Raw genomic sequence first — 25,862 nt, 5'->3', positions numbered from 1 at the left:
GTAGAGGCAGCGCGGGAGCCCCTGGTTTAAGCAGCAATTTTCGTCGTGCGCAACAGCGCCCCCCGAGTGCAGGCTTTTTTGACTGTATGCGGTCGATTTTTGTCACTGATCTGGTCGAGGAGTATGAAGAGGTCGATCCCATCTTTGTGCGATCAGGCAGTATTGACTATTTCGAGGACCAAGACAATTTGGTGGCACTTGCTCAGGGCCTCCAAGATGCCAGTGGTTTGGACACATCTCCAGACCTTGAGATGGAACAAATACAGCCCTACACTCACTCTAATGTCAAGTTAAGGGCATTAGCGGAGAAGGTGGTTGACACCCTCGCGCTCAAGTCATCCGCCACTCCCCATCAAGGGTATGACCTTAGGGACATTTTGGATGAGGTCACGGCTACTGACCACAACATGCCCTTCAATCAGACCATAGCTGACCCTTTGGCTTCCATCTGGCGAAATCCATGCCCTTCGCCCCCCGTAACTACCAATGTCACAGGGAAGTACAGGCCGGCAAGAAGGGACCCTTGCTTCCTCTCAACACACCCTACCCCGGAAGGGCTGGTAGTTCAAGCTTCCACTACAACCTCCAGGCCTGCGGCATCCACGTCAAATCTCCCTTCAGAAAGGGAAGGGAAAAGAATGCACGCTTTGGCCAAAAAAGGTTTTTACCTCAGGCAGCATGGCTCTCAAGGCCACAAACGTAGCTTGTGGTTTCACTACATTCTCCTATGGTTTGTGAAAGGCTGTTGAGCATGCGACAGAATACGTTCTGGAAGGTCCTGTGTGGGACGGATTTATACAGCTGGTGGAGGATGGGATGGAAACTGCCAAGCAGTCCTTGCAAACAGGCCTTGATATTGCTGACTGTGTAGGCCGCTCCATGGGGTCTGCAGTAGTTATGAGAAGGTAGGCCTATTTGAAAACTTCAAGCTTCTCCCCCAATGTACAAAACCGCCTTCTAGACATGCCTTTTGAGGGGGAGATGCTCTTCGGACAGAAGTCGGGTGACTCTCTGGAGAAATATAAGGGGCCTCATTACACGGTAGGCGGAGAACCATGGCGCTATTAGCGCCATGGTTCATGCCGGTAAAATACCGCACCGCCTTGGTGGAAACAGGAATTACCGCCCCATTCCAAGGTTGTTGGGGCGGTAATTCCCCCTTCCACCATTGCCCTTCCCCATTCCCATTTTTGCCCCATAGGGCTCTATGGGAATGGGGAAGGCGCTAATTACGGTACCGCAAATTGCGGTACCTTAAATAGCTCCACTGGTCCCTTTGCGGGTTGGTTTTTAACGCCTGCAAAAAGCAGGCGTCAAATTCCCCAACCCGCAAAGGGACCTCGTAGTAAGGTGGTAAGGATTTACCGGTACCGGTAAAATACCGGTACCGGTAAACCCTTACCGCCTACCGTGTAATGAGGCCCAAGGAGTCTAAAATTACTGCTAAGTCGCTGGGACTGGCTGCACAGCCGGCTAGAGGCAGAGGCTATAGGCGCTATGTGCTCCATGGCAGGAAAATGCAGCTCCCTCAAGCCAGGCAAGGGCAGAGGAGCTTCTAAGGGCCAGCAGCTGCGGCTCGGGTGGCTGCGCCTTCGAAGCTGCTTTGATTTTCCCCTCCCACAGCATACCGGTTGGTCTGTTTGGCAGGGCATTAGTCCCGTTAACTCGGTGGGGTTTTTGTGTGCCCCTTTTAAAAGAACCTCTGGAGAGACCCCCATCATCCCCGATCCAACCGGTACAGGAGCTCCAGGAAGAACTAAGAGCCCTGTTGTTGAAGGGTGCTGTGGAAGAGCCGACTCCCTGTCAGAGAGGATCAGGCTGGTATTCCCGGTATTTTCTGGTACCCAAAAAAGGAGGAGGTCTCCATTCCATTCTGGACCTAGCGGCTCTAAAAAAGTTCCTGAGAAAAGACAGATTCAGGTTGGTGACGTTGAGAGAAATTCTCCATGCTCTCTAGCTTCAGAACTAGCTGGTGTGCATAGACCTGCAGGATGCCTATTTCCATGTACCCATACATCAGAAGCACAGGAAAATTCTGCGTTCCTCATTGGGGACAAGCACTATCAATTCAAAGTGCTGCCCTTTGTGTTGACCTCCACTCCAAGGGTCTTCACCAAGCTCATGGCGGTAGTTGCGGCTCACCTCAGGAGATCCGGGGTCCACGTATTCCCATACCTGGATGACGACTGATCCGAGGGAAGTCACCGGGACCGGTATTGTCTCACCTGGAAGACACCTGTCTGCTACTGCACAGGCTGGGCTTCTCCCTGAACTTAAAGAAGTCCCACATGACACCCCACCCAAAGGCTCCAGTTCATAAGGGCAGTTATAGACACTCGGGCAGGGAAGGCCTTCCCTTGTGAGGAGAGAGCCGACAATAAACAGCAGATGGTCCAGTTGTACCGAAACCACGCCACCTTACCAGCGGCTTCCTTTTTCTGCCTTTTCAGCCTAATGGCCTCCTGCATTTACCTGGTGCCAGAGTCCAGACTGTGCATGCGATCCCTTCAGTGGCTCCTACGGTACCAGTGGTCTCAGTATCTGGGAGCTCTCTCAGATCCTCTCAGTGTGTCCAGCCAGATAGTTTGCAGACTCAGCTGGTGGGACACACACAGGAATCTTATGGAAGGGTAACCCTTCTGGCCTCCATGGCTTCAGACCCGAGTGGTCACGGATGCGTCCTTGAAGGGTTGGGCACTCACTGTGAGGATTTGCAGGTGAGCAGCCTTTGGACACTGTCGGAAGCCAGGTGGCAGGCTGGAGAAGCGAGCCATCAGGCTATTCTCCGCCCCATAGCTCAAGGGGAAGAATGTCCTGATTCTAAAGGACAACACTGTGTCCATGCAGTACCTAAACAAGCAGGGTGGAGTGCATTCCCGTCCCTTCTGCACAGAAGCGATGCAACTGTGGTTCTGGTTGCTAGAGAATCAGATCTCGATCTCGGCAGTTCATCTGGGGGAGGCACAGACCAGCTTGGTGGATGCTCTGAGCAGGCAGAGCACAGTCTTGCACGAGTGGGAAGTGTGCCAGTAAGTCATGGAAGAGGTCTTTGCTCTCCTCTGGGGTACCCAAGCAGTGGATCTGTTTTCCACGGAAGCCAACAGGAAGTGCAAATAGTTTTGTTCGAGGGAATTCCCTGCGAACTTTGCACTGAGGGACGCGTTTCTGGTGGATTGGACATTCCCTCTCCATTACGCGTTCCCTCTGATCCCCGTCCTTCCTTGGAGTCTCATGAGGTTGAAGAGGTTTCGAGCGACCATGATCTGGATCAGCCCAGATTGGGCGAGGAGGACGTGGTACTCCAACCTCTTGGATCTGTCTATTTGTCCAGCTCAATGGTTGCCTCAGCAGCCAGATCTCCTCACCCAGTCGGAGGGCTGGCTACTGCACCCGACCCCAGAATCCCTCAACCTACATGCGTGGCTCTTGAGCGGATGAGGTATGATGACTGGGACCTCTCCAAGGACGTTGTTGAGGTGTTGCTGGCTGCACGCAGACCGTCTACAAGATCTCTGTATGCCTGCAGGTGGAGAAGATTTGAGGCGTGGTGTAGGGAATGCGAGGTTGATCCCATCTCCTGCCCCATCACAACAGTGATGGAGTTCCTTCTGTCACTAGCCTCCGCAGGCCTTCAGGTTACAACGATCAAAGAGTATTTGCAGCCCTTTGTGTGTTTAAAAGGTCCCCGGATCAATGTTCTTTTTTCACCATACTGGTCATGACCCAATTCCTGAAGAGCCTTCTCAACATATTTCCGCCAACTCCCTTTGTTGTTCCGGATTGGGACCTTCAACTAGATCTGACCTTTCTTATGGTGGCTCAGTTTGAGCCCATGCATTCTTGTTCACTTAGGTTGTTGTCCTTAAGACAGCCTTTTTGGTTGACATCACATCAGCCAGGTGGGTTAGCGAGCTGCAGGCCTTATGCGGCAAGCGCCTCTTTTTGCGTTTCTTCAGAGAGAAGGGGCCTCATTATGACCCAGGCGCTAAGTGTTTAATGGCACCGTAAAAGGCTGCGGCGCCGTTAAACACCTAGTGCCTAATTACGAGGTCCCTTTGCTGGACCCGACCTTAACGGCTGGTTTTACCAGCCGTTAAAGTAGGGACCTGTAAAGGGACCTTGGTGCTAATTACGGTACCGCAATTTGCGGTACCGTAATTAGTGCCTTCCCCATTCCCATTGAGCCCAATGGGGCAAAAATGGGAATGGGGAAGGGACGTAGCGGCATGGGGAATTACCGTCCCCCCCAAACTCGGAATGGGGTGGTAATTCCCCATTCCGCCATGGCGGACTCCAGCATGGACCATGGTGCTAATAGCACTATGGTTTAGCGCCGGAGTCCTAATGAGGCCCAAGGTCTCTCTTAAGGTTAGACCAGGGTTCCTTCCGAAGGTTGTTTTGGAATTCCACCTTTCACAGTCTATTGACTTGCTGGTGTTCTACCCTCGTCCTCACCCCTCAGTAGGAAGTGCGCTTTACCGTCATCGACCTGAAAAGAGCCTTGAGTTTGTATGTTGCCCGCACAGTGGAGTTCTGGAAGACAGACCAGTTGTTTGTCGCCCATTCTTTTTCTCGCAAAGGTCTTGCAATCACTAAACAAACCATGACACGCTGGATCATTTAATGCATCTCTGAGTGCGATCAGTCGGCAGTAAAAGAAGTCCCACCGGGAATCAGGGCTCATTCCACCAGGGGAGTTTCTGCTTCCACAGCCCTTTAAAGGGGGTCCCTGTTCGGGACATTTGCTGTGCTGCCACATGGTCTTCATTACATACTTTTACAAAGCATTATGCTTTGGACGTTGCACGTGGGGCTGATGCACGTTTTGGCAGAGCGGTTCTGCAGAACCTGCTTCTATAATACTTTCTGCCCTCCTCCTTTAGGTTACTGCTTGGGGAGTCTATCAAGATGAGGAATCTGCCGAAGAAAAGCAATCAGTTGAAGGAGAAATTACTTATAGTAATGATCTTTCTATGGATTCTTGTCTTGCAGATTCCTCATCACCCCTCGCAGCCGTCCCCGCTCAGAAAGTGTTGTGGCTCTTCGCTTCTGATTTCATGATGTGCACTGGCGATGGTTTTGGGGTGCTCATCTAAGTTACTAAATTAAAAAATATATATAGTATTTTCTGATTGGAATGTTTTTAACCTGTTGGTTTCTGTTCCATAGTTGCTTTTTAAAGGCTAGTTAGCCTCCTTCCGTTTTCTTATGCAGCATTTTGGCATGGAAATAAATTGGGAGGAACTGAAGCATGGGGGCATAATGACGTAGTATATATATGGCGCCTGATGTCACTTCTGGAGCCGATGAGCGACCACCGCGCAAGATGGATCGATGATTGACGGACGATTGGAGGTCCACTACACACCCTGTCGAAGATTTTTTGAGCCGCAGAGCTGGATGATGGATATCTATCAAGATGAGGAATCTGCGGGAGAAGAATCCATAGAAAGATCATTACTGCAAGTTATTTCTCCTTTTCCCCTGTTTTGGATTTTTTGCTGTCCTTTGTCTAAGCGGGCTTGCAGATTGGCACTGATAAGGGATACCTGCACACTATTTCGGTTTTCAAGAGGTCCCCGGAACAGGGCTCCTTCTTCACGATTCTCACTGTAATGCAGTTCTTGCAGAGTTTATGTATATGTATGTATATGTATGGGGATTTAAATTTGGTTTTGATATAACTTATGAGAGCTCTGTTTGGGCCCCATCCATTCCTGTTCTATTAGATTGCTCACCCTTAAGGTGATTTTCCTGGTTGCCTCACTTATGTGAAACGGGTGCGTGAGCTCCAGGCTTTATCTGTTAAACCTCCATATTTGTTTTTTTTCTGAAGACAAGGTTACTTTGAGAGTGAGACCCTCTTTTCTGCCAAAAGTAGTCTCTGATTTTTATCTCTCTCAAAAGATCCATCTCTCTATGTTTTTTCCTCCACCTCAACCTTCCAAGGCAGAGGAGCAATTCCATTGGCTGGATCCGGTGCAGGCCCTCAAGTTCTACATCTCTCAGACAACGGAGGCCAGACTGGATGCCCAGCTTTTCGTTGGTTCAGCTGGTGGCCGAGCTGACAGGACTGTGATGAAACAGACCCTGTCACAATTGATCATTCTCTACTTCTCAGAATGTTGTAATCTGGCTGGCAAGACTGTCTCTGAGGGTCTTAGGGCTCTCCACCAGAGGCTTGGCCGCCACATTGTCTCTGCAAAAGGAGTCCCTATTCTGGACATTTGTCAAGTGGCTATGTGGGCTTCTTTGCACATGTTTGCTAAGATTTCCTGCTTGTATCCTATGTCTGGTTAGTACGCTCATTTTGGCAGGGCTATCCTTCAGAGTTTTCTGGTTTAACTAGTGTCCTTGGTACTGTCCCTCCTCCTAATCATTGTACTGCTTTGGGAGTTTATCAAAGATGAGCAATCTGTAGGAGGAAGAACACAAGAGCAAATGATTTAGCTCTTGGTAATGTTCTTTCTGATAGACGTTCCTCTCACAGATTCCTCATCGTGCTCCCCAGCTGCTCCTTTCGGCGGATAGCTAGTAAACCCTGGTTCTGCGGTCCCTCAGCGTCTAGAGTGTTAGGGGAAAAGGGTGGAACTGGGGTGACGGGGTGTGGCCCCTCTATATATACTGGCCCCGCCGTTCATATCTGGTGTTGGTACTTAAAGGGATTGGGAGGAGCCAATACAAAGCCACGCTGTTCCCCCTGGTGGCAAAAATGTTTCCACAGAGCAGCTGCAGTGGAAGATATATATCAAAGATGAGGAATCCATGGGAGGAACGTCCATCGGAAAGAACAATATTGAGAGTGAAGCAATTTGTTCTTCTAATGGATATGATTCCCTTCACATATTCCTCATCTTCTTACCTCCTATCCCGCTAATGCAGCCCTCTAATTGGAATTTTTTAATGAATTACTGTTAGGGAGAATTCTCTCTTTAGGCTGAATTTCCTAATCTAGTGAGTCCCCCAGCAGCTTTGCTGGATTTCTGGAGTTTGTTTTTTTCTCCTGCCAAGAGTGGGACTCTTTTTCTCGCACTCTTGGACATGATTTATGGTGTTCCTTTGACTGTTGATGTGTTTTATTGGCTATGGGGTCCTTTACTCCATAGGGTCTCATGTGTTTTTACTATGTGTGTTACACAGCACCCTCCGTGCAGTGACACAGGGGTGTCATAGTGACACTCCACCATAGACTCCACACCCTGGGTCTGACTACTGTCTCCCAGGGCATGTAAAGTCACCATTGGCTTTACTAGTCCCAAATTATTAACAGAAACCGGTACAAACCATCATATTGTGGACGTACTGGTCGGGGCAATTCGATTGCCCCAGGGTCTGTTAGTCGAGGGGCACGTCTCCGTCCCCCCTGATCGAGTTTTGGCTGGTGGCAGTGGATACTACTTTTTATATTCGACCGCCAATATATCCCTATGGGATTTTCCCATTGTTCGAGGCTACCAACTTTAATTATTTAATTCTCATAGCCTCGAACATACCGCCGGTTTATTTATTTAATATTAATTCGCCGGTTGGTATTTTTTGCCAGGACTCGATTCTAAAATGGTGTTTGTGTTCTCTTCTGTGACTCCAACCCAAGTCGAGCCCTTTGTTCCACTTTTTGGCGGGCTTCTCCACAGAAGCCTCCAAAAGTGGTGCCACTCTGTCTGGGTACCACAGGAGTTGTGGGAGGGGGTTTAGGCACCCTGGACTGAGTTACCTTGGTAACTGAAGTCGCACTCTTGTGTGATTGGCCCAAGTGGTGAGCCGGCCGGCTCACCACTTAGCATGTTTGATTGACAGCTAGGCTGAGTGAATGTGGGTGTGCTGCATAAAAGCTGGGCTTTGGGGACTGGAACTTCAGAAGTCGCGACAGGACCTGAGAATCCGACGAGGGAGAAGCTGAGCCGATCTACCACGACGACACCACCGGTGGAGCCCTGCGGAACCGACTCACCACTTCCCCACGACAGAGAAGATCTCCCGGCTGGAGAGGCTTCTTCCCCTGACTGGTGGGCACAACCAGTTAACCTTCTTTTCCTCGCATCCCAGGACGTCTTGTGGTCGAATTGCCCGTGCCAAGCACCCCGGCAACTATATAGCCACTTACCACTGGACCGCGAATAAAAGAACTGCCCCTTTTACCTGAGAACTCCGTGTCTGGTTTCTTCCCTGGCAGTGCAACGCACTCCTGTCTTCCTCCCCGACGAGATCCTCTCTTCCCCCGGACAAAGCACCGACTTGCATCCGCTGCCAGGAACAACTGCCCCCGCTGGAGTATTCTCACCACTTTAAGGTACCGTGTCCGCCAGGCCTCCCTTTCTAAAGATTGCTACAAGGTAATAATAATCCCTTAACCTTCTGGACTGGGCTGGCCGCCTTGACCTTCTAACTGGTCCGTTTCTTTTGGTCCAACACTTTGTGAACCTTTGCAAGACTCTTGTGCACTTCAACCGTGTGACCTTGGACACATTTCGTTCTGATCCTCCTAAAGTGGATCCGGCCTACTGAACTCTAACTTCACGGTTTTACTTGCCTTCCTCTCTTGTTTTGTTGTTGTGAAAGTGTTGGGATCTGTTTCAAATTATACTCTGCTTTTCTCTCCCTTTTTAAACAAATTATTAGAGTGTCATCTGCGTTAAGCGCTCACCGCTGTCTGAAAATAAGTGGGGCTTTACTTAAGACGTGTCTAATATCCTTCTAAGGGAGTGTATATCTTTTAGTGACCGTGTTTTTGAACTGCTTACTATTAGTGCCTGTGTGTTTTTCTAGATGTGGTTTTTAAATAAAAAATTATATCTCTTTTACACCAAGCTCTGGTCAGTGTTTACTTGTTCTACTGTGTTCTTTTGACCTATTGTGAATACTCTGTATACTGCCTAACTCTTCTTGAGGGAAGTCTGACTGCTCAGCCACAGCTACCAAGTGGATCTGTGTGGTACAGATTGCTACCAAGTGGGTTTACTGCCAAACACCTGAGGGAACTGCACAGGTTTCTGCCTAACAATTACTTCCTTCCACGCATTCCTCATGTGATATCTAATTCCCAGTGTAGCTTATCTTCGCAAACGTTTCGGCAATCAGGGGGTGATTTGCATCTCAGCATTGGCTCTGTACAGTGCCTCCATGCATTCCATGTAAGGCATGATGTTGGGGCCAGTATATATTGAGGCGCCATGTTCTGTGTCCTTAGTTTCTTTTTTCCTCACACTCTGCTCACTTTAGGTACACTGATTCATTAGAAGTAAATACTTTCGACGTTTCACACCATGCCAAATCCAACAAAGGTCTTGGAATTTAAACCCTACATTGACTGCAGGCTTCAAATGTCTGTCTCTGACTCCCACAGGATCTGTTTATATTGTTTCGAAGAAGAACACAACACGTAAGACTGTGGGTTGTGCCAGCCGATGCACCCCAAGGCCTTTCGAGAGGGGATGGCAAAACATTTAACCTCCAGCATTTTGGGTCCTAAACCATCCCGACTGAAGTGCTGCAAGGGCTGCAACTCCAGGGTGTCCCTCATGGACCCACACACTATCTGTGGTGTCTCAGTATTGAGCTATGATACGGAGCTATGTGGTTCTTGTCTGGCCATGAACCCGAAAGCGGTAAAGGAACGATTGGCTAAGCAGGCACTCGGTAGACCACTATCGAAAGCCGGTCTCGAAATCCACATAGCATTGAGAGCGCAGGTCCTACTCCCGAGAAACGTCGGAAAGGCAGGCGCAACAAAAAATAATCATTACACTGGCGTAGTGAGTCCCACCACTCTTATAATCGTCATACTAAAAGAAATACTGACGCAGACGTGATTCCGACTAGTCAAATGAAAAGGGTTAAGTCATACGCTGCAGAGGGCAGATTGAGGGAACAGTGGGAAGATTTTAAATGGAAAATAAATAAAGTTTTGTGAAGGCCGTGGCTGGTTCAGATTCGCTGCCACAGGTGGACTCTGCTCTGACAATGCCTAGTTCGTCCGGCACAAATGCCCTCATGCTCAACCTCAATGGAGAAGCCTACTCCAGCACTGATACCGCCAACGCTAACCTCAGGCTGCGAAGCCCTCAACCGGTGGATGTTCTGCAAAATCGAAGTTCTGTTCTCAAATCAAGATCTGATTTCTTTGACTCAATGAGGTCGATATTAGATGGGGAGGATGACCTTTCGGGATGGAGCTGCTGATGGGTGCGACCATGGATTTGTTGCCCGATTTCATGGCGGAGCGAGCCAGGTTACTGGGGCTGGCGGAGGGACTCCATGATGTGAGCGTTCTAGAGTTCCAACACACGGCCTGAACGGGCAGTACCTCAAGGTGGTCGAGAAGGTCATTGTTGCAGTCAGGCCCGGCGCTCCATGAACCCGTTTTTGCAATATGAGTTGACCGATATCTTCGACAGAGGGCCGCAGCCGGCTAGAGATGATCTTCCCTTCTTGACATTGCATCCGAATCCTAAGGGGCTCATGGTGCAGGCCACGGTAGTTACCTCAAGGCATAGGTCTAGTCTGCGCCTCAAGCTATTTCAAAAGATTAGGAATCTGTGGTAACATTGTACTCACCAGAAAGAAAATGGCAGAACGTAACATATATTATTCTTTTATTTTTATTATTTATTAGTTGTTTTAATGAAGAAAACTTGATTTTTCAACTAATACAAAATACAAAAGTTGCACAAACAGAATTCCATAAAAGTTTACATGGTTAATAGCATGTGATGAAACAAGAGGTAAAAGATTAAATGAAAAGGTTAATAATCAATACAAAAGATAACCTAAAATCAATGAGTAAACAATTTACAATAAGAATTCAATGAATAAAAAATTAGCAAAATGTGAATGATAATACTACATCACAGTATCCAATTTGAGGTATGCTCTGTCTATTATAAGTGACATTTGATTGGTAGATTTTTCAGCAAATCTAAACTATAAAGAAAATTAAGTATTGCATATCTGATAGTTCTCGTTGTGGTGTGAAATAACAACTCCCAGAGTCTTCCATTGGTTATAATGACAAACACAGTAAACAAATGTTCAAAATATGATATGTGCTGAGGTAACAATGTTGGGCATTCCACACATAAATGCATCATCGTGTCAGGTGCCATTTTACAGGATCGACAATATACCTCAGTAAGTGGTAGAATTCTACAAACACATAGGATTTCCTTTGTGGTACAGATATTGAGACGAAATCGTAGGAAATCATTCCTCTCTCGTGAAGTGGGAAACATGATTAAATAACTCTGTTTCACCATATCGTTTGAAGGTGAATGGATTAGACAGAAATGTTTGATATAAAAAACACACAGATCTGGTTTTAATCCAGTCATGCTCCCAGAGGTGTTTTTTGGCCGGATTTTCAATCAATAGTGTTAGGGAGATGCCTGCATTGATAATGATTTTTTTAGCCATATCTCTCCAGGTGACTGCAAATGTATCAGTTGATCCCAAGAGATATTCAGATATTCAGATGCCCAAAAGACCAGGCTGAATGATACTCATTGCACATTTCTGGTATAATGCACACACTTTTCATTTATATATTGCATATAGTGATAATAACCCAAGTTCATGTCTGAGAATACATATTGGTTCTGATAGAGGCACATTTAGCGTTCGCTTCCAGTAACATCCTTCTAGAATTGCCCAGTATTGATATGATTTGCCTGGAAAAACCTTGGTGCCATACAAGATTACTGGGGTGAATTTCTGTTTGTAATATACAAGCATGGGGGTCATCGAAAATGTACAATATTTAATTTTGATTAGGTGAGTTGGAGAAATGGCAGTCATTCATTTTTGCTTTACATGTTGATGATTTGCGTTCAGGCTGGGGCAGTTGGTATTATACGTGCCCAGATATATATGTGATGCTACTGAGGGTAAATTTGTATTTTGGAGGGGCCACTGATAAGTAGCAAAACGTTGTTTCTGTTTACCAAATTGCATGATTTTTGTTTTTGTCAAATTGATTGAAATGCAATTTTTCTTGGTGTATATATCAAGAGCACTCAAAAGAGCTCGTAGCCCCTTGGGGTTTTTTGAGAAAAGAACCATATCGTCTGCATAAAGCAAACATTTTACAAAGACGCCATACATTTTTGGAGAATCCGTAACAATTGCCTCAAAAAATGTACACTCATTTCTGAAATAAAAAAATTAAACATGGCAGACGCTAATAAACAACCCTGGTTTAAGCCACGTGCAGTGTGGATTGAATCTGACAATAGGGCTTTGTTGGACAATTTGACCTGAATGGAAGTGTCAGTATGTAAATCAATGAGCCATTTTAGGAGGAACCAGGGACATCCTCTGTCCATCAGTTTTTTATAAAGAAGCTCACGAGGGACTGCATCGAATGCCATTCGAAAGTCTATGAAGGCAATATAAAGAGGTTGTTGTCGCTGTTGGACATGATAGATGATGCTGTTTAGAGTGATAATAATAACAGCGGTGCCGAGACCTGGAAGAAAACCTGTTTGAAATGGATCATGTAGATTGTTTGAGTCTAGCCATGACTTGAATTGATTCAAGATGAGTCGAGCAAATATTTTCCCCGGGCAGTCTAGTAGGGAAATGGGACGGTCTGATGTAGGATTATCTCTATTGCCTTTTTTGAAGGTGGGTATTATGATAGACTGCTTCCAAGATTTCGGAATCTCACCAGTAGCAAATATATGTTTAAATATTTGATGAAGAATGGAGGCCCATTCCTGTGGATGGTCTCTCATCATCCCATTATGTAGACCATCCGGGCCAGTCGCTCTTGATCGACTCAGATTAGAAATACAATCTCAAATATCTTCTACTGTGAGTGGAAAATGATGGGACTTGTGTTGAACACTTGTGTATGGGGTCAGGTTCTCGAATGGGGAACAGTATAATTCATGGAAATAAATTTTCCAAGCTTCATTAGAGATGGCGTTAATTTGAACTGATCCCTGCGATTTAGATATAGCCTCGTTCAAGTAAGCCCAAATGCCGCTCGTAGATTTTGTTCAAATCTGGCGTAATATATTTTCGCCATCAGTCTGATATTGGAGGGAGTGCTGTCCCTTCCACCAGGACCGATAAGCTGCTTTCAGTTCTTTTTTGATGGTAATATGAATAGCAGATGGAAGGAATGCCAGTTTATGAATAGCCCTTCGTAATTCTGCTTTCTTTTGCTGTATGATGGGATTGTGCAGATGGCGATGTTTATGTCTGACACTAGAGTCTGGCATTGTGGATTGCTTGAAGATCTGCAACATTTTGATATAGCAACTGGAGCCATCATTAGATGGAAAGTTGAAAACCCTGGTGAGAGATTGTTTGTACTTGTACAAATTATAGGTGTTCCAGCGCAAGCGAGTGCCACTATTGTTAACCAGGATGTTCTGTACATGGGGATTACGCTGTGGGGGCATGACCATCTGGGGCAATGTACAATGCATGATAAGATAATTATGATCGCTAAAATCTGTTTGAACGACCTGCATGGATTGAACTTGCATAAAAAAACTGACATAAACATAAATATAGTCTAGTGTCCCCCGCTGTTCCCCCCTACTCCACGTAGATTGTGACGGAGTATCTCCTACAACAGCGCCATTGAGCATAACAAAACCTCTGTCCTGCATAGTATTGGTCCAGGTTGTTTCATCAGCAGATAAATGTGTTGATCTAGTAGGAATTAAGTGCAGATTTAATTCATCTAGTACAATTGTATAAAGTATGCTCTGATCCTGTAACAAGCAATCCAAGAGCCAAAGCAATTGAGCAAAGAAAGTATCTGCTGATATGTTCATCCTACTCCAATACATATTAATGATAGCAATGGTTAGCACATTTCTGATCAGCTTCACAGCGTGAAAGTATGAAGAGTGCGAGGGAAGAATCTTGCCCGAGAATCCAAAGGCTTTGTTAATGCCTAGTAAGAGACCACCACTTGGGCAGCCCTTGGCATTCTGGACGGCTAGTGTCACAATGATGGTATAAAACGCCCATGTTAGAGTCTCCGTAAGACATGCTTCCTGGAGTGCCACAAGGTCATAGTGTGCCAAGTAATTATTCCCTGAATTGATACATTTTAACAAAACACGTGTAAATGAATTTTTTTAATACATTTTAACTTTTTTCCAAGTATTTCCAAATTCATTGATCAACATTCCTAGATTCAAATATGATCATATCATGTCTACTGAAGTACCTTCTTCAATGAAAGAGTTGCAGCAAACCTCCTCATTGCTGAAATTTACCTTAGATCCTACAATTGCAGGAGTATTTTTTATTAATCTTTGACAAATTTAAGATCGCTCAAAAGGACTCTTGCATTTCTTTGTGCAGAACGCCAAAAAATTCTGCCTGGCAGTTCCTCTCCCCAACTCCTTTTAATGTTCCGCATCACAGGGTCTTCATTAAAATTATGGTATCTAACCTACATATAAAGCCTGGACCAAGAATCGATCACTGATTGCAAAGAATGTCCATAACCTGACCCTTTAGTTCCTCTGCTATTAATTACAACTGTTAAAACCTTCCATGCTGGCACTGCACTGTGCCATAGACCTGTTGATTTGAATATCTGGGTTCATGTCTTATGTTGAGAGATTTTCATAAAATGTGTCAATTGATAGATGCAAACGCTGTGTTACTAGTGTTACAGCTGAATGATATTTACTTTGTGGCTTGATACTAAGAATACCATTGCAGATATAAATATTTGGCAGGATGGAACCCGTGCAGATGCAAAACTTCATAGATGCTGTGTTTTGCAAGCAAGTAATTGAATCATTTGTTTCTTTGGATAGGACAAGGAGGATGGAAGCCGGTGCCCCCACCTTCCACACTGAAGCCAAGTTTTTCCACCAGCAGAAGATCGGAAACTAGCTGGCACATAGGTACCTTCGGTGGTTGACATCATAAAGCTTTATGCGTAATGCTTGTTCTCTTCTCACCATTTCTCTTCAGTCACTTGCCTCCATATGCTTTACTCTCCCAGATCCACAGGACTCCTTCTGCGTTTTTGGCTACCTTCCTTTTCTGCTATATTCCCTTCAATTACATATTTGTGTTTGTCATTTCCTACTGCCCCTTCCCTTTTCCTTTGTTTTTATGCATATTTTCTCACCACCACCCTCTTCATTTACTCTCTTTATCATTCTGCTCCTATTTGTTCCAGAGTTTCTCTTTCCCTGATTGCATGGTGCCCTTTCATTTACTGCACACTTGTTTTTTTCCATTCTGCTGCCATGCAGGCCCTCGAATACCATTGTCCACCTTCGCATCCCTTAGAATCAAAAGTTGCTTGTCTTAGTGTTTAGGGTTTGTTTGTCTTTCTGATTGTGACATGACTGTTGTTTCAGTAGAGGAGGAGAGCCGTGGTCAAGATGGCAACAACGAGATATCTAACAGACGACTAAGAGATATGGGAGAGAAAGGAGCAGATGAGGGTGACAAGCAGAACGCTACATTGCCGAGTCCAGGGTCTTCAAGTTTGAAGGTATAGTAGCGAGAAACCAGAACAAATTATCTGTGCTTCTTAGAATGCAGCCCTCAATCGATGAATGATGATTCGTACACAGCTGTATTCAATGAAGGAATTTCAGTTTGTGTGGAGGAAGATTCTTAAAACAGAAAGAAGACAAACTATTCATGGAGTCTGAGTGTGGGAACTGAATATATTCTAATGAAAGACTGAAAAAGTAAATGCGGATTCTTTTACAGCTTCATATTCTATCAGGGAGCTTTGCTGTGCTTGGCAGAAGGTGGCAAAAAGCAGGAGAGCAGTCATTCTAATGGATTCTTTCTTCCTACAGATTTTTCATCTTTGATATCCCTATCCCAGCGCAGCTGTTATCCGGAAACGTTTCCACCGCCAGGGACGCAGCCAAGGGGCTCCGCGTCAGCTCCGTCCAATGCCTCTACATGCCCTGCACCGGATATGATGTCGGGCCAGTATATATAGCTGCGCCACGCCCCGTGACCTCAGCTCCTTTGTTCCACCCACATAATCCATCAAAGGCCTTTGGATTCAAGCTGTGTGCGGATTATAGCCGGCAGATGTTGGTCTCAGAACCTCACCGGATCTGTTTATATTGCTTGGGCGAGGGCCATGACACCCAGGACTGTGAGTCGTGCCAGTCCACGCACCCAAAGTCCCTCTGGGAAATGGCGGTGAAGAAATTCTTCTTCATCCACAATGCGAAGGGTGAGGCTCTGAGATTCGGGTCAAGGTAGCAGCGCGGATCAGCCCTCAGAAGAACAACAGCTCTGCACAAGGAAAAGGAGAAGAAGAGGAAAAAGGATCGCAAGAGGTCCCGATTTGTGAGTGAGTCTTTGCACCAACATTCATCTTCTTCAAAGAAGAAGAGCCACCAATGCAGGGATTTGCCTGAGCAGCCAAAGGAGATACCTTTTCTGACCCAATCCTCTGCGCCAGAAGAATGAGAGAGTTTCCACCTGAAGATGTTGGACATCTTCGGCAAGGCACCAAACAGGTCTGGCCTCTGTGCCTGTGGTGCAGGCGATGGCAGTTTCGGCTACAGCACTGCAGGGTCCCATTGCATCTGTTAGGACCGATAGGGTACCCTCAGGAAACAAATTCCTGCACACATATGGGCTCGGACCTGGACCAGAGAGAAACCAAGGTCACTCAGCTCCAACAGGCCCTACATTCAGGCCTTTCGGCGCTAGCTCCTGCATCGTCATGGGCATTGCGGCTCTACGGGAATACGCCCCACTCCCTATGGATGCTTTTATGTCAAAGATGTACGACATGTATGACGAGGAGGGTGACCAGGTCCCTTTTGGGCTGAAATCTCTGTGCTCTAGGGAATTGAGGAATTTCCCAGAAAAGTTGTACGGGGAAGGTGAGGATGTGTTGGCACTGGCAGAGGACCTGCATGGAGCCAGTGGCCTCGACACCTCCCCAGAGATGGATTTCTTGCCAACTCCCACCCCAGGAAAGCCCCAAGCCGCGTTCCGGCACTTGATGGCTAAAGTGACCAATACTCTGGGATGCTCTGCTCCATACAGGTCCATGGTTCAGTAGGAACTTTGTGACATTCTGGACTAGATGCCCAAGAAAAAGACGATCCTTCCCTTCAGTATGGTAGTGGAAGCATGGGAGAAGCCTGCCTCTGTTCCGGCTGTTGACAGAGACATGACAAAGAAATATATTCCCGCTCCTTCAGACCCAGCCTTCTCTCCTCCCATGCCTCACCAGAGAGCTTGTTGGTCCAGGTTGCTACGGCTAGCCTGAGGCATTCAGCTTCCCATCCCTTCTACCGGACAGGGAGAGTTAGAGGTTTGACTCATGGGGCAAAAAGGTTTTTGTGTCGGGCAGTCTGGCAGTGCGGGCTGTGATTCCCTCTTGCGCCATGGTGAAGTTTTCCTTCGGCCTTTGGACGCTGGTGACCAATGTGGCCACACCCAGCCCGGAAGGGGAAATGAGGCACTGTTTCCAGTCCCTGGTCTCTGATGGCAAGGAGGCAGCACACCAAATGCTGCAATCTGGGCTAGACACAGTGGACTGTGTTGGGTAGAGCCACCAACACCTTGGCCAGGGGACACTTGGTTTGCTGATTTCCAAGATAGATTGTTGGACATGTCCTTCGATGGCAACAACCTTTTTGGAGCTAATGCTCACAACACCCCCCAGAAGGTCTACTCATCAAAAGTGACAGCTAAATCCTGGGGGTTTACCATACAACAGCCCTCCGCACAACCGTTGTCTCTGGGTAGGGTCTTTCGTACCTTCACCACCTTTGCTCTGAGAGGATGTGGTCAGTCTGCACCAGGTAGAGGCAGATGCTTCCTGAGATTGTAGGGGAAAAGATGCCCAGATAGGTCGTGTTGTCGCAGCTTCTGTCCCTGCCGCACCGCAGGGTCCCAAACCTCAGTGACGTGTTTTACCACGCATATGCTTTTGGGGGGGCTTTCGTGGTCTGGTGTGTAATAGTCAAAGACCACGTCTGACGCTTGGGCCTTGTAGGTCATCTGACATGGTTACTTCCTCCAATTTCTACACAGCGGCCCCCAAACCACAATCCTTTTGCAACCCCCTTGTCTCCAGAACCTGTCCTCCTAGAGCAGGTCCGCCAGCTTCTGGCAAAAAACACAATTGAGCTGCTTCCACACTCAGGGCGAGGAAGGTGGTGGTACCCCACCTATTTTCTGATGCCAAAGAAGGGCAGAGGCTTTGCCCCATTTTGGATCTGCGGCTGTTGAACTTGTCTTACCCAAGGACAAGTTCAAAATGGTTACTCTAGCCCAGATTCTTTAAGCCCTTGATCTGCAGGTCTAGCATATTTCCTTGGACGTTCAGGATGCCTACTTCCATGTGCCGATTCATTGAAAGCACAGGAAGTACCTGAGGTGCGTAGTGGGCCAACACTATTACTAGTTCAAGGTCCTGCCGTTCAGTCTTTCCTAGGCTCCCAGGTTTTTCAGCAAGCTGCTTCCTGTCTTTCCCTACCTGTACAACTGGCTCATTTGAGGTTGCTACCCGGATATATTGTCAGAGCACCTACTCTGCACATGCAATTTTTTGCACAGCCTGGGCTTTCCCTGAACTTCGAAAGGTCTCAGGTTTCGCCGTCCAAGTGTCTTCAATTCATTAGGGCAGTCCTGGACACTCACCTAAGGAGGGATTTCTTGCCCAAGGATCAAGTGGCAAACATCTTTCAGATGGTCACTGTACTCCAGCAACAGGAGCGAGTCTATGCCTCGGCTTTCCTGCATGTTCTGGGCCTCATGGACTCCTGCATCCTTGTGGTGCTTGAGGCGAGGCTGCGCATGTGATCGCTTCAGTGGCTTCTCTGTTGCCAATGGGCACAGTTCCAGGGCCACATGCTGGTCCTTCTGCAGGTATCGAACCAGGTGGCTCAGGATCTCACTTGGTCGTCCGTACGAGACAACTTGCTGAGAGACGCGTTGTTTTGCCAACCTTGGCCTAAGGTGAGGGTGGTCATGGACGCATCGTTGACTGGCTGGGGCGCTCACGTGTCAGACCTAACGGTGAGCAAACTGTGGTCTTCTGCCGAGTCTCAGGAATACATCAACTTGCTGGAGTTGAGGGCAAACAGGCTGGTCGAGTCATTTTGCTCCCTGTTAGGCAGAATCCTGTGCAGTGCCCTTAGGGACCACTACACACAATTAAGACTACAGGTGGCAATACAAGTTTACCTTTGGTACAAGCCTGTACTACTAAGTTAGAGTGGTAGCAGTAGCAGAGCAGCCAGGCTTATCTCAAGAGTATATGAGCAGTAGCAGAGATTACACAAAGGGACCACAATTACTGTGACTCAAGCAAACACTGACTCAAGGTTTCAGGTAAAAAAAATATAAGTACATTTATTTTTAAACCATCAGTTATAAACACAACACCTCGATTAAACTTTAAACAAAACCACACGTTAAATATACTACAACTAACCAATTCACTGTGTACAGTATGTCTCAAGGTAAGTACCCTGTTTTTGAATGCACTGGTGTTATGAACAAAACACGATACCGCGGATACGGTTGCGATCACTTTTTGACAGTTCGGTGTACTCAATAAACGCGTATCCGTGACATGAAATGCTACCGGAGCAAAAGCACACTTAGCACCTGAGATACCAAGAGGGAGTTGGAGGCAAAAATCACAGGCAATATTTAGGTTAGGCAGACAGTATCGAGAAACACTCAGAAACAGGAGTTCAAAAATCAAAGGGTCGTAGCCAGGTTTAAGTGACACCGGAGACCTGTGCCGAAGATCACACCGTTAGACAGTTCACGATTCAGCGTAGCCCAAAAGTACTTGGATATTGTCAATGTTCGGAAGCAAAAGTTATAAGAAGGAGGGAAGACAAGGACGAGCCGTGAGGATGAAGAAAAGGGATTCACCCAGTTTCCTCGAGTTGAGCACAGTACCTTATTCCTACGATGCAGCTGGAGCCCTGGCAGTTTTTCCTGTTGGTTTCCCGCAGACCCACGATTCCTGGAGCTTCGTTGTGAAGGAGGACATCTGAAGGGATGAAGCCGGCAGCAGCGACAACGAAAAAGGTGTGCTCCTTAAAAACAGGAGAGGCTCAGCAGGTGGCTATCCGGACCACTACAGCAGTGTGCAGCGACTTTGACCACGGTGGAGATCTCTGGCTGAAGAATATGAGCTGGCTATCCTCACCAGGCTCAAGGGAAGAAGACTCCGGACTGGATCTCCTCTTAGTCGTTGAAGGGAAGATAGCTCAGGACTGCAGCAGGGCTTCACCGGTATGGGGTAGTTGCAGCAGCCGTCGTTCTCTCCGCTTCTCTTCGGTTCCTTGTAGTTCCACAGGCAACTCTGACTTCTAGCCCAAGAAACCTGCCTTTTATGCGCAAAACCCCCATTCACACAGCCTGGCTGTCAATCACAAAGCAGGGGGGTTGTCCAGCCGGGACAACTACCTCAGCCAATCATGGCAAAGTGCAACTTGGGTTTCCTAGGATACCCTGTGCAGGGGGTGACTACACCCCTTCCCCACATTCAGTCTATCTAGACACCCAGGCTCCAAGAGGAGGGCTTCTCTGCAGAAGCCCGCCAAAAGACGGTGACCAAAGAAGGCGAACCTAGTTTACCGCGCAAAGTAAAACACAAGAAGGACTTTAACAAAAAGAAATGGCGAATAAACCCAACCGGAGCGAAAAGAAAGACGATTTGGTTAAGCGGGTTTATGTTCGAGGCTAATATAATAGTCAAGTAAAAGTACCACGTTTATCTAATATAATCGTGGGAGAAAAGTTAGGGTAGATACCACTGCCACCAGCCAAGTCTAAATGTTAAAAGAGCGAAACAATGCTCAGGGAGGTACAGACAGAAAAGGGGTCCAGATTAGCTTTTTCCAGTACTCCATGAAAGATGGGGTGTACTGTGTCTGTGGTAAAAATGACTATGTAAAGTAAATGGCAACTTTACCTTTCTCTGCGGGACAGTAGTCAGCCCCAGCGAAATGGAGTCAGAGGGAAGTCTTAAAGACAACCCTGGGTTACTACACTAAAGGTGCTGTGTAACCCGTACAAGAACAGGGGCACCTGGAGTGGTGTGCTCCAGTGCCCAAGATTACACAATGAGTAAAAACACATTGGCCAAAACACATGTAAGAGTGGAAAAAGGATGTACACTCTTACCAGGTGGAAAAAATAAACTCCAGAAATCCAGCAAAGCTGCTGGGGGACTCACTAGTTGGGGGAAATTAGCCCTAGCAGGAGAATTCTCCCTAACACTCCCCTCTGTGAAACGCAAGACTATGCTGATCCTGACGGACAACACAGTGGCCATGCAGTACCTCAACAAATGTGGTGGTGTGGGATCCTTGTCTCTGTGCAGGTGAGACGATGTGACTGTGGTTCTGGGCTCTGGAGAACAGTGTCTCTCTGATGGTGGCTCATCTGGCTGTACGAGAGAATGACTCAGCAAATGCCTTGATCAGACAGGCTTCAGCCTCCCACGAGTGAGAGCAGTGAGGGGTCAGCAATAAGAGGCAGCCACAAGGTGTTCATGTTTTAAACAAAGACTTTTATTAAATGAAAAGAGGTTGGGGAAATGCCTTACTTGCACTATTCTAAAGAGGAATTTCCCTACCTAGAAAGCAAAACTAAGGATCTGTCATTGTCCGGAAGTCTGTAAATAATAATCTGTCCTTGTGTCCAAAACATCCTATCCTGGCCCTCACATTATAAACAAAACAACAAAGGGTACAAGGAAAATGTCTTTACTCGATGATGGCAAAAGTGTACAAAACAAAAAATAATAACTCCAATGAAAATGTTCTACAAGTTAAAGGACCCTTGGACCCAGAGGATATTTCCCTTCCCCTAGATTCTTCAAATAGGATTGCAAAAGTGTTCTTTAAAATAACAATTCCTTTAGACATGCTCTAAATTCACTGAGTTCTGGTTTAAGCAATATATTTCTGTGTAAGTCTTTCTGTGAGATTTCTTGTAGCTTTGTAGATTGCCTGGTATACTCCCCTGCCAGGAATCTTGGTGCAACTTCAATTGCCTGGTATACATACCTCACAGGACTTCTTTTGTAGGTTTGCAGATTACCTGGTATACTCTCCTTCCAGGAATCTATACACAACTTCAATTGCCTGGTATACTCACCTGCGAGTACTTCTTAAATGTTTCTCAGTTTTTTAGTTATATAAAAATAGCATATACTGTGAGGTGCTTGGTATATATATCTTTGGCAATGCTTGTTCAAACTTCTCACCCACATTGGCGTATTATGCATTTATAGAGTTGGGGTTTGCCTTTGGACTTTGTCTTGGCAGCATTCAAACATTCTTCTTATTGGGGATTGATTTTTGAAACTCTGGGTTTTGCTCACATTAGAAATGTCATACCATTCAAATAATATGTGTACTTGCGCTTTTTGGAATGCCCTGGGGTCCCCAGCTGCTTTGGCCAGACTCGCCAGTCTTTTCCAGCATTTCCGATACTCTTCATGCGTCTGCGGGGCAGCTCCTTTATCCGCTTTCCGTTGGGAAGTGTGCAGACGTTCTCCCAGCGTCTTACGCGGCTCTGCTGTGACTCGATGGTCTCCTTTTTTCGTTTGGAGTGAAGAGTGCTGCCTCAGCGAGCGGTCTGTCTTCCAGGAGCTCCAGCGCAGCTCCTCTCATCTCCACAACCTTCTTGGCTTGCACTCGCCTTCTCTTCCTCTCTTCTGGCGACCTTTGTAATATTTGCGTGTCCGACCTGGGGCTTTACGTCCTCTCCTGCACTGCCCACTTCCATAGTGCTTTTTCCATCTTTAAATGTGCCGCGCACTGAAGGTATGGCAAAACAACTAGTCTGCATGTGATACTTTGAGTTACTGTTACTTTGCACAAACTCCTTACTCCTCTTCCTCTTCTCAGTACCTGAGTGAGTATGGCATTGGAGCCCATGAATGACATTGAATTCTCAACTCTTATCTGGTTTTCCATCGGTATTTCACGTAAGGGCATATCAGAAAAAGGTGTGTATGTGCTGTAGGTGTTTAAGTCAAAGGTGGGGGCCTGAGCAGAATGACAGTAGGCCATCAAAAACTCTGATATTATGGGTTCTTCCTCATGGAAAAGAGGGGAATACCACGTCTTCTCCAAATGAGTCAAAAGTCTCCCTGGTAGTTATCTCCTCCCATGTGATCCTCCCTCATAGAACCACCCCCAGGGTCAGGATCAGGTAGCGGCTGCCGTCCCCTGGCCACATGGAAGGAGGTCGCCGACAGGGAATTCATGATGTCTCCACTGGATTCATCACAGGGCTCTTTCAGGAAGTTCTGGAGGAGATCTCCCTTTGGTTGACTCCTCGGGTGGACCTCTTTTCTTCCAGTGCCAACGGGAACTGCATGTTTTTCTGTTACAGGTAATTTCCTCGTCAGGAAGCTCTGACGGTCGAGTGGACTTTTAACCTCCTTAATGGGTTCCCGCCGATCCCTGTCATTCCGCTGGTTCTCAGGAGGTAGCGTTTGTTTGGAACCACATTGATCCTGATTGCTCTAGACTGGGCCCAAAGAATGTGTTATCTGGGGTTGATGGACATGCCCATCTGCCCTCCCTGGCACCTCATGAGGAGAGTGGGAGGAGCAGGCCCTCCATCTACTGAGAGGCTGAGATAAAAGGAGAAGGACTTGTCTGTCGACATCCTCGATGTACTCCTTTCAACTCGGAGGCCTGCTACGAAATCCATTCATGCCTGCAGGTGGCATACATTTTCGATTTGGTGCTGGGAGAGGGACATGATCCTTTATCCTGTCCTCTGCCCCCTGTGTTGTATTTTCTGCTTTTCTTGACCTAAGCGGGCTTGCAGATTGGCACTGTGAAACGTTACATCGCCCTATTTCAGTGTTCAAGAGGTCCCCAGAACAGGGCTCAATTTTCACAATCCCCACTGTTATGCAGTTCTTACAGGGTTTGTGTAACCTATTTCCTCCCTCCAGTTTGTGGTTCCGACATGGGATTGGAATAAAATGTTGACATTTCTTATAGGCGCTCTGTTTGAGCCCCTAGATTGCGCACCCTTAAGGTGATTTTCCTGGTTGCTATCACTTCTGCGAAACGGGTGAGTGAACTTCGGGCATTCTCTGTTTTACTGCACGATTTGGTTTTTAATAAAGAGAAGGTGATAATGAGAGTGAGACTGTTGTATTTTCCCATTGAATGACGTTGAAATCGCCTTTCGGTCGTCACGCCTACTAGGCAGAATTCGCTGGATGGGCGCAAAGCCGAGGCCAAGATATCCATCGACCACCCCTCAGCGCCGAAAGAACCATCGGCATCGAAAGCCACTTTGACCTCGAAGCCTATTCCGTCTGGAATTAAGCCCTCAGTGCCGACAGTCGCTGATGGTTCGTTTGTGCCGCTATCGAGATCAGGGTTGTTTGACACAATGCAGTCCATCTTTGGAGTTGATGACCCTGATGATCAGGTCAATCCCGTTTATACGGGAGCCGGCGGTGTCGGTTGTTTTGATGACCAAGCCAATTTATTGACCCTTGCACAAGGTATACAGGACGCTGGTGGCTTGTATACTTCCCCAGACCTGGAATGGCAACAAAACCAGCCCTATACCATCCTAACGTCAAGTTCAGGGCTCTGGTTGACGGGGTTGCTGACACCTTTGGGTTGAAGGCATCTACCTCATCTCTCCCATGTTAAGAGCTCACTGATATCCTGGATGGGGGTCCCACAGATGAGCATAACATGTCATTTAACCCAGCCATTGCGGACATTTTATCCTCCTTATGTCAGCACCGTTTTACTATTACCCCTGTAAACAACAATTTTACAGGGAAGTTTAGACCGGTAAGAGGAGACCCTTCTTTCCTCATCACTCACCCTTCTTCGGAAGGGCTGATTATACAGGCTGCCACTATTTCCACCAGATCAGCAGCATCCACTTCCAATCTGCGTATGGACAAAGAGGGGAAGAAAACAGATGCACCAAGGTGTTCACCTCTGGCAGCATTGGGCTCAAACCCTCAAACATTGCCTCTGGATTTACAAAATACTCCTTCGGCTTATGGAAAGCTTTGGAACATGCTGCTGAATACGTCCCTGAGGGTGCCATGTTGGACAGATTTTTACAGCTGCTGGAGGATAGGAAGGAGGTAGCCAAGAAATCATTGCAAACAGGCCTGGACGTACCGGACTGTGTTGGCCGATCAATGGGTTCAGCAGCAGTAATGAGGCGGCAGGACCACCTGAAAACCTCTGGCTTCTCCCAGAAATGTTGAGAACAGGTTGCTGGACATGCCCTTTGAGGGAGACATGCTTTTCGGTCAGAAAGCTGACAAATCCTTGAAAAAGTTTAAGGAATCCAAGTTGACTGCTATATCACTGGGCCCAGTGGCGCAGCCGGCCAAGCCTGCCTTCAGCTTTGCCTCCCGAGGCAGGGGCTATAGGGGTTACGTACCATATGGCAGGAAGGCGCAGCTCCTGCAAGCCAGGCGGGGCAGAGGCACTTCTCGCTTCCCGGAAGGGGCAGAGTGGCTTCTAGGGGTCAACAAGCAGCAACAGCGACGGGGACGCCTGTGCCCTCTAAACCGCTTTGATTTCCCCTCCACGAGGCTCCGGCTGGTGGACGGTTGGCAGGGCATGGGCCCCATTGGCAGGAGATAACCTCTGACGCCCGAGCCCTGTAGTTGATTCAGTGGGGTTATTCTCTGCCCTTTCTTAAAAGACCACTGGACAGACCCCGACCTCCCTCAATCCAACTGGCACAGGAGCTCCAGGAAGAACTGAGAGCCCTGTTATCGAAGGGTGCCATGGAAAAGGTACATCCCGACCAGAGAGGATTGGGCTGGTATCCCCAGTATTTCCTGGTACCCATGAAGGGAGGGGGTCTCCGTCCCATTCCGAACCTCATGGCTCTAAACA

General features: G+C 47.2%; 1 protein-coding gene across 2 annotated transcripts in view; it reads left to right on the top strand.

The window, feature by feature from the left end:
* The window catches only part of CARMIL3 (capping protein regulator and myosin 1 linker 3), a 2,002,476-nt gene that overhangs the window by 1,569,754 nt on the left and 406,860 nt on the right, over positions 1-25,862 (top strand). Inside the window, exons 36-37 of one of the 2 annotated variants that reach the window (XM_069633925.1) lie at positions 14,787-14,876; positions 15,345-15,478. In XM_069633925.1, coding sequence (XP_069490026.1) covers positions 14,787-14,876; positions 15,345-15,478 — 224 coding nt within the window. Of the gene's footprint in view, positions 1-14,786; positions 14,877-15,341; positions 15,479-25,862 lie in introns of both variants that reach the window. The other variant, XM_069633924.1, reaches the window with a different exon arrangement.

This window comes from Ambystoma mexicanum, chromosome 13 (assembly GCF_040938575.1).
Source record: "Ambystoma mexicanum isolate Mex_15411 chromosome 13, UKY_AmexF1_1, whole genome shotgun sequence".
NCBI lineage: Eukaryota > Metazoa > Chordata > Amphibia > Caudata > Ambystomatidae > Ambystoma > Ambystoma mexicanum.
This window is presented reverse-complemented; position numbering and strand designations above follow the sequence as displayed.